This window comes from Anarrhichthys ocellatus, unplaced genomic scaffold, assembly GCF_004355925.1.
Source record: "Anarrhichthys ocellatus isolate YVR2014 unplaced genomic scaffold, GSC_Weel_1.0 scaffold3, whole genome shotgun sequence".
In the NCBI taxonomy this organism is placed as follows: domain Eukaryota; kingdom Metazoa; phylum Chordata; class Actinopteri; order Perciformes; family Anarhichadidae; genus Anarrhichthys; species Anarrhichthys ocellatus.
The window spans coordinates 8,252,269-8,261,529 of record NW_022280033.1 but is presented as its reverse complement, the minus strand read 5'-3'; the positions used below and the strand labels follow the sequence as shown (position 1 = coordinate 8,261,529).

Genomic DNA, 9,261 nt, shown 5'->3' with positions numbered 1-9,261 from the left:
CTGAATATACAAAGAGCCTATAGCATTATCTTTTTAACATGCCTCTTCACTTTGTTCGGAGTGCGCAGCTGTCAAAACAACTTGAAGTCAACTGTACAACAATGTGAACATTTGGTTGAGGCTGCTTATACTTCCTGTAAACATGTCCAATAAGCTGGTAAACAATTCTTGACTCCTGCCTAATAAATTCCATGAGCTCACATTAAACTAGGACCCATCTCACCCGGCTCTGTGATACAGGCCTCTAGTTAATGAGTCGTTAGTAATATCACATATTAAAAATGCATTTGTGGAGTTCAAAGACTTTATTGAAAATGTATACATACACATAAGGACCTCCAAGACTTCCTGCGGGCTCTGTCACCACCCAGTACAGGAAAGCACTTTCCAAGAGTGCACAAGTGCAACTTTGAGTTACATCTCTTCTTCCGGACAACGATAATTTGGCATTACTGTGAACATGACTCGTGTACCCTCTAGCTGTCTGTTAGTACAGAATGGAAATAAAACAAACTAATTCTGCTTGGTCGGCCAAGTGTACAGGTTCCTTTCAAACTTACAGACCCGACATTAAGCAACCCAAAAACTGCCCAGTTTAAGGGAAGGTCACATGTGCAGCTTTAACAGAACATCACAAACCCTGATGGCCGACGCTAAAGAAAAAACATTATAGAGCTTTAGTTTGTCCTCGTGTGCATGAACAGAAAGGGTGCAGCAGTATTTAAATAGCAGAAAAAGACTAGTGTACTTAACGTGGTTGGTAAATTAAAACTGTGAAGACGACAAAGGAATATCAGATGGTCATGATTGTAAAATCAGAGCGAAGGTATGACAACGCTCACCACACAAAACAGTCAAGTGATGTCGACTGTCTGGGAATTATCATAATAAAGCCACAGAGCTGATGACAGTCAAAGGGATTGTATTTCATTATTATGCCAGTGCTGGACAGAAAAGAATGTCATGATTTATAAATAATATGCCAACAACTGTCTCCTGAATAGATGCAACTACAAAGTAAAAAGCCACAAAGGTAAAATATACCAATGACGGAAGCACCAACTTAAAGAGGTACTTGACAAGTTAGAGTTTGTTGTCGTAGCCTTTGAACCGATCTCTCCAAGACATCCCCTTGCTGGTTAGAGTTGGATATACATTTAAGGCCAGATTCTTCTGATATTCCCGAGTCCCTTGCAGTATGTTGAACGCTTAGGCTTCCAGTTCCAAGCCCAGACCCAGCTTGTGGCCTCCAGCATTGACGTTCTTGCCATCGACCAGGCCAGACAGGGTGAGTTTCACACCTGCACAGGCAAGAGGACCAACATTAGCCTTTAAGTGCAAACCGGCTCTTCTTAAACACGGGTTGTGAGAGGGCTGACAGGACAACGCAGGCTGTTAAGAGTTGCTATAAATGACTATATTCTAGGTCACAGTATTCAAAGTGCATTTGCTCAAACTGAAGTGTTGTGTGCGAGGACTCAAAATAGAGGTATTCTTAAATCTATAAACATTTTTGTAAACATCCTCCAGCTGTCCATGGACCTGTAGGAAAGCACCTTACCTGGTCTAAGAGTCTGGGTGTACCCAACACCAACAAGGCTATTGTTATTCACTTTAGCCTATGGAGAAAAAAAACAAAACAAACAAACATCAGTTTGTGACAATAGTCACATTTTTCATTTTCTGGAAGCCTCTGCTGCACTACTTACGCTGACGGAGGCATCCATGTCCAGCTGGTATTTGGCTGCAATACCGAAGCGTGTGCTGTTGCTGCCAGCGGTCCAGGCCAGGTTGACTGCCGTCTCCAGTTTGTCGCTCACCTTCTGGTAGATGGAGCCTCCGAACTCAGCGCCGTCATTGCTTTAAAGATAACAAGCGTACGAGAGATGTCATGCTACAGAAAAGAAAGTCTGGAATACACACACACACACACACACACACACACACACACACACACACACACACACACACACACACACACACTTTGATTCAGTCCTGACATTTGTGCTGCTCAAATGCATGAAGTTGTTCAGGTGCGTTTGGTTAATTAACGAATATTTTTGCGGGTTGGGCAGTGAAGATTGGCCGTCACTGGTCAGGTGGATGCAGGTATTGAAAACACTGACCAAATTCTAGATTAAGTGAACTGAAGGTTCACAGATGGACCTTGATGTAAATACATACACATTGGTGTGCAGCTGGAAGTCTCCCGTCTTGTAGCCGATAGCGAAGTTGTTCTGGGTCATCTTGGATTTGGCAGTGTCGAAGCTCATCTGGTAACCGGCGAGCCATCCCTCGAAGCCGACGACAGCCGCTCCGTGGATGGTGGGCCCGGCGAAGTCAAAGTCCACATCGCTGCCCATGTTAACGAACTCGCGCTTGTAGGCGGTCTTAACTTTGCCACTCTTCTTGCTGTTGGTGAGAAACACAACTTTAAGTAAAATTAAATCAGATTAGGCATCAGACAATATACAAGTGGGTCAGGTTACATTTCCTGCAGTATGTTTTTAGCCAATTTGACACAAATATATAAAAAACAAAATCTTTCATAACATGTTACGATAACACAAAAAAAAATCCATCCTTTTTTCATTCCTTGTTTCATCCTTTTTTTTTTTTAATATGTTAAAACATTTATAAAAAATAAAAGAATAAAATTATATATAATAAAAAAATCTTGTGGCACCCTTGGTCTGTCCTCGAGGCATTCCAGGATGTTATGAAAGGCACCTTAGGGATCACTGTCATAGACGTGTGACCTCCTAGAGATAATTCTCAACATATCAAGTCGCAAACAGGGTTTTCCTTTTTTTTTTTTTTTTTTACCCAAAGGCCACATGATGATCAGCCACTTCAACTATTTCACCAGGTTGGCTTTGAATTAGATCTCCTCCAGTTTGGGAGATACTGCTAAAGTGCTGGAGTTTACTTCCCAGTCTGAGCACAACACTGTAGCCTTAAAACAGGCCGTCTCCATGTAGCAACACAACTACAATCAACCTTCCCACACTCCGTATGAAAGAGGAAACTCTTCCTCTGGAACATGTGCCGTAGTCCTCATGTGATTTTACACCGCTAATAAAGCAAACACACAAGGACTGTAGGAGCAGCTGAGCACACTGGTAAACGTTGTGCATGTGCAAAAAGCCGATCACAGTAATGTGATACAATAGACTTGTTCCATATTGGGACTGGAGTCACATGGCCGACAACTACACTTGTCAGAAGCATGTACGGCACAGATCGGGTTGCCAAAATGATTCCAGTTGAGACGCAACAGGCAGAGTAAAATCCACATGGAACCAACTTTTCAATTAATTATGCATTTATTTATCAGAACCATCATCGTACCCAGTGTTTGGTGAGAAGGTTGTGTCAAAAGTCAACTTCAGTCCCTTGGCGATCTGTGAGAAACAATAGAAAACCATTTGACATTCAGATAAATGGAATTTGCCCCATCATGCACACTGGGTTAAATAACAGGTGTATAAAAAGTCTGAATATTTTCCTGACCTGATCTTCAACAGTGATTTCCGTTCCCAAGCTGTTGTCCGTGTTCCACTTCTCAGTGAAGGTCAGGCCGTATTCGGACCTCTTGTATTTAGTTTCCAGGCTGCCCACAACTTTGCTGGTATCAGTGTTGGAGGAACCAGCTGTTTTGAATTCCTGCAAAGCACAAATTTAGAGACATTCAAATGAAATACAACGGATGAAAAGAAAGCCATAAATTGATCTATCATTACATTTTGCAGTCAGTCATACTTTGGCTATTGCTCTTTTTTTTTTAAAGCCAAGTTAGAAACTAAAATAATTGTGTGTCATCTAGACAGCTGAAATAACCAATTAGCAACTTTCATGTTCAAGTAGATAGCTTATCAAGCCAGACAGTCGCAAGTTTCGGCTTCTTAGATGTGGGACTTTGCACTTCTGTTTGGCATGACAGGAAAATGAATTACCATTCAGCTTCAGACTGTTGCACAGACAAAACACAATATGAAGATGTTGCCTTGTGCTAAATGCCTTGTTTTACCAATTTTTTATAGACAATTGAAACCTTTGTAATCTACATGGATGAGCACGAAGGAAAATGAAGACTGGCACAGTTACTTTTGCTGAATTTCACTGTTCCGACAATGCCAATAAAGGCTTATTTAACCAGAGCAAGAAGTGTAATAAACATGAACTGCAATAACTTTCAAATTGCAAAATCTACTTTCTCCTTTGCAACTAGAATGTGCCGTTACATCACTTTAGTTACTTTGAAGTATATTCTAGTTTTCTATTCTCAACCCAAAAAGAAATGAGCTTACCACTCCACTGGCTGACTTTGTCTTGACATCCAGCTTCACCAAGCCAAATCCTGAAGAAAAACAATCAAAGCTTATCCATGATATCGACCAGCTTTGGCGGTACATTGTCACATCATCAGTGCCACTTGGTCAAACTGTAAGAAACCATACCATAGCCTTTGTTGAAGATGTCCTTGGCAGACTTGCCCAGGTCAGCGTAGCAGGGAGGCACGGCCATTGTATCTGTGGACAGAAGCAACATCATTATTCTTCTAACATTAAGTACAGTTCTACAATACAAAAACACAATGTAATAACGTAGACTACAAAAATGAAATTATCAATTTTCATGATGGATTTAGCAATTGCCAAAAATGCAAAGTCTGTAAATGAAGCTGTAGCAAGCTGTCAGGAAAATGTCTGACAACTATTTATGTCAATATTTGTATCAATGGCTTCAATATTTGGAGTTAAGGGCAGGAAGTGCCGTCTCTAATGAATGCACCACTCATGCCCACACATGTGTATTGTATTGTGAGGTTACAGTATAGAAATACTGGTATAAATGTTTTCAGGCTATACACTTCTTAACCTTAATGCAAAAATACAGTCTGGTATAGAAGATGCATTTGTTCTTAAATCGGAAGAAAACAAGCCTGATTCACGTGAAGATGTAAATTGCTACACTTTCTGTGGTTGCTGTACCTGTTGAGTGGAAAGCTAGCTCTGCATTAGTGTGCATTCATAACCAATATCCTGCTAATATCCTGTCTGTCATTAACATAGCATACGTTTTTAAGTTGCCAAGTTGAGAGTGCCAGTGCGGACACGTATACTTTCGCTTTCATAATGTCAGTTACACATCTGGCACAGTGACAGCATCACAGTGCTCCAGGTAGTCACAGCAGTGCAAGTGTTTGACAGCCGATGGACAAGGTTACTGAGCGAGAGAGGAGCCATTTTGCCGCACTGGAGTGTCTATTTCAGGCCAGGCTCTTATCAAACTAACGTTACTCCTTTACGTGGATTTGGCAGGGACAGCTCGGCGTGGCCAGGCACATGTCGGTGCCAATTAGTGGGATGGGGGTAATTAACCAGCTCACTCGAGTTATCTGCCAGCTAACTGCTGCTAACTAGGCCCACTAGTTAACGAAATTAATAAGTTTAAGTAGTACGTTGTCAAACTTTTCTTAGATAAAGTAGCTATGCAGAACACCCACCAATTTATCAGCAGCATGATACGTGAAATTCAAAGCAAACCTGGCATGTAACACGTTGCTTTAGCTAACTTGTCATGTGTCAGACGCAGCATGCCGAGTGCAGCTAGTTTAGCTAACTTAGCTCGCCTGCAGAGTACCGGTGTGCGAAAAGCGAGCTAAAACACAACTTGCTGTTTGTTATGGAGTTGAGTAACAGCGTCAGGTGGAATATATAGCTCTCTTACCAGTAGAGGATGGAGCGAGTGGTGAACTAAAGTGACTTTATTAGAGATGTTCCTCACACCACACGGCAGAAACAGGCGTCACCGGTAGAAGGGCGAGCTGAAGGAGACTGCACTGCAATAAAATCCAGACCTATCACAGCCGGGCCCAGGACCCCGGGGCGGCTGCAGAGATGCCTGTCTAAAAATGGTTCACGTCACGGCATGGTGACGTCAAGGCTGGGATATTTTTTTTATTTAGCATTAACCATAGACAGTATATAAGAAGGTATGTGACAGATAAAGTTTCTTTCTAAAAAGTTTTTAGGTTAAAGTGAAGAAAAAAAAAAGATTATTGTGTGCACAATTGTTATGAAGTATGAAAGACAATTTCTGCCACTATGACACTAGCAAATAGCTGTACTGCTTTAAATAACCTCTTATTGTGTAAATGCAGTCTAGGTTTGTTTTGTATGGTAGTTTAATGCACAAAATATTAAGTGCATCTGTGCATCATACTTTGGCATCTAACGGCTACCTAAACTAATTTTTATGTGTTGCTTGGCTGCTTCCAAGAAAAGACAGTTTTCAAAAACAAAAGACCAATTGTTTTCCAACATGTGCCAGAAGCCACAACTGCAGAGTTGGTCAAGTATAAAAAATGTCACTGATGCAGTGGATACAACATTTTTGAATAACTTCAAGCATATAGACTGAAATGTCTTTATTTATCAAAACATGACAGTAAACAACTGCAACTTTTAGCCCTGGTATATTCAATAGTAATATAGACAATAAAGCTTTCACAACATCACCCTCCTGCCAATACATATGCCAATAATAATGTTTTCCTGCCTTCAGTCAATCCTTTAAAATTGAAGTGTCTAATGTGAACATTAGATTGTCATGAAGCATATAGTTTGTAATGTTCACAAGTCACAAATCACCAAATATATGCCCAATTTATTTGTTTATTTGTATACCTTTTAAAGTATGCCTAATCCATCAAGTCAATAATCTGATAGATGAGTTTGAAAATGTTTGAACAACACAAATTGAGTGTAATGACATTTTTTAGTTATTTTTTTACTGATGTATTGTGCTTAAAGTATCTGTGATTACATCAGCATTTGAAGCATATTCATTTGAAAACCAATGTCACACAGTATGCCATCTCTGCACTACTCAAAAGTTGTTGTTTCAATAACCACAGAGGAGACACACATGATTTACCTGCTGCTCCAGGCAGACGTCACTCTTAAACACATATTAAACCCTAAATTAGGCATTGACTTCCTGAATGCACAAGTTCTATATCAAACCTATAAGGATACTGTGGCACCATAAATATAAAGAAAGAAGATATGGAAACTGCAAAAATAACATCAAGAAAGTGGCATTTCAGCCAGGAGAGATGAATATAAGACAGGGAAGGAGGATAATAACAAAAGATATGCAAAGATCGATTGTTAAATGTATTTGTGTGTGTTAGGTTAATTAGATTTTCTTATTTTGTAATTTAAACAATATCATTTATTTTCTATTAAAAGTCACTTAAACATCATAAGCGTTCATGTTACAAATGCAGACTAAAAAACAATAAAAGCTCCTTCAAGTTCTGGAGCTTCTTAAGATGCTCTAAACCTCCTATGAGAGGAAAGGATCATGTCTAAGTATGTTGAAGGCTTTTGTCGATGCTTTCGGATGTTGCAATCATCTAAAAAAAGAGTCCAGTGATAGACAAGATGGATGAGTAGTAGGGGAAACATTTACAGGTTTTGCTGCTGCTGGGCCAATACATCCTCATCTTTTACTTCAACCTGTTGCAGAACAGAAGAAAAAATGACAATTAGGAAAAATGATCAAAGATAAACTTTGCAGGTGTTTGGTCATAAAAACAAATAATGTTTGACCTGATAATGGCACTAGATTGAAAGTAAAGGGATCAACAAAAGTTGTTTGGGTACATCCTCTGGACACCAGGAATGTCTGTACTAAATATTGTAATAATCAATCCAACAGTTGTTCTGATATTTCACTCTGGATCAAAGTGGTGGTGTGACTGTCAGACAGACATTGACATCCATAAAATGTGGGGGAAAAGCATCACTGTGTGTATGTGAGAAACAGTGTGAGGCTGGTTTCGGATCTCTTAAATTTGACCCTTTGTACAGTTTGCCGTTCTACAGTGACCACAGAGTTGTACATCACATTGACATCACTGGGTAAGAGAGAAGAGACAAATGTGATTTGATCAATTGAACAAACTTTTTTTTGCTATTTTTGCTTCATTCAAATACAAGTGTGTATAATGAAAAAATAAATGCTATTTGAGGGTACTTGTGGTCTACTTGGTTCACGGCTACCTCATCTGAAGTTTTTCTGATGTGCATTGCATTACGTCACCTCCTCTTCAACCTGATGAAGGAACAAACCAAATGTTACTTAAATAAAGGCAATACACCATTTTATATGACTAGAGATTTGATAACATAAACATGATCTTTGTTAAAATAATAATCATGAACCATTTATATAAATAATTCCTTTTTAAGCAAAAGACATAATCAGACGAATTACCAGAATAGTTTACTAAAACCGTATTCTATAAATAGTCAAAGTAAAAGAAATATTAATAATCTTGAGGAGGATCTTGCTAAAAAAAAGAGGAGGAACATACGGTTCAGCCTCAATCATTTTTCCACAGTTTTTCTCTTTTTCGTAATAGTACAGTATGCTACTTCTTCTTTAGCCTGTGTTTGAGGAGCAGAGGACAGAACATTCATGGCAAGTTTGAACCAATAAACACAATTGGTTTCTTCATTAAACCTATTACTATATTTGTGATCACAGATGTGCTCACTTAAGTTTCTCTCAATGCTCTCCTATCAAACAAGGTTGTATTAAAAGATACACAACAATGATATGAATGATCAAGATATATTTTATGTAATATAACTATTTTATTTTCATCTACTGCACCTGCAAAGGGACAAAGCAGTATTGTCTCTACAACGTGCACTATTTATTGCACTTGCTATCACTGCAGTGTTAAATTAAGCAAATGGCCATGATAGTGTGTCTCCTTCTTTGTAAAATATTTGTACTGGGAAATGAATCAACATATCTTACTGTACCATTGTTGTGGCTGATGATTCTGCTTTGTTCTGTTCTAAAAGTGAAGCAATGAAAAATACAATTAAGACTATCAATGCTAAATGACAATAATACACAATATTCTACAATTACAGTAAACTATTTACAAATAATAAAACTGTTTTGGCATGAATTTGATTCATCAAAATTCTGCAGAAACTTACTGTGTCTTTTGAACATAAACCAGATGAACAATGTCACCATCACAACAAAGATCAGCAAAGTCAAACGGATGATGAAGCCCTTTCGGTCAACTGAAACACTGCAGCATACAATTAAAGCACATAATGCAGGAATTAAAAATAAGACTTTCTTAAACAATCCAATAATGTATTTGCATGTAGATGTGAAGGCTTCTGACCTGTGCTGTTCACCCTGAGCTGTGGTAGGTGTTGC

The 9,261-nt window shown here is 38.9% G+C and overlaps 1 protein-coding gene and 1 long non-coding RNA gene across 2 annotated transcripts; both read right to left on the bottom strand.

Annotated features, from left to right (window-relative positions):
- Positions 1-290: 290 nt before the first annotated feature.
- Positions 291-5,864, bottom strand: vdac2 (voltage-dependent anion channel 2). Its single transcript, XM_031839518.1, has 9 exons — positions 5,734-5,864; positions 4,461-4,532; positions 4,311-4,360; positions 3,514-3,666; positions 3,352-3,404; positions 2,185-2,412; positions 1,710-1,860; positions 1,562-1,619; positions 291-1,301 (listed from the first exon to the last, which is right to left on the bottom strand). Exons 2-9 carry the CDS (start codon positions 4,525-4,527, stop codon positions 1,210-1,212), a joined length of 852 nt encoding a protein of 283 aa, XP_031695378.1. The 5' UTR covers positions 4,528-4,532; positions 5,734-5,864; the 3' UTR covers positions 291-1,209.
- A 613-nt stretch (positions 5,865-6,477) lies between these two features.
- Positions 6,478-9,261, bottom strand: LOC116397027 (uncharacterized). The gene is made up of 5 exons (XR_004213650.1): positions 9,227-9,261; positions 9,030-9,127; positions 8,847-8,881; positions 8,076-8,127; positions 6,478-7,529 (listed from the first exon to the last, which is right to left on the bottom strand). It is a non-coding gene; the product is annotated as an uncharacterized LOC116397027 (long non-coding RNA).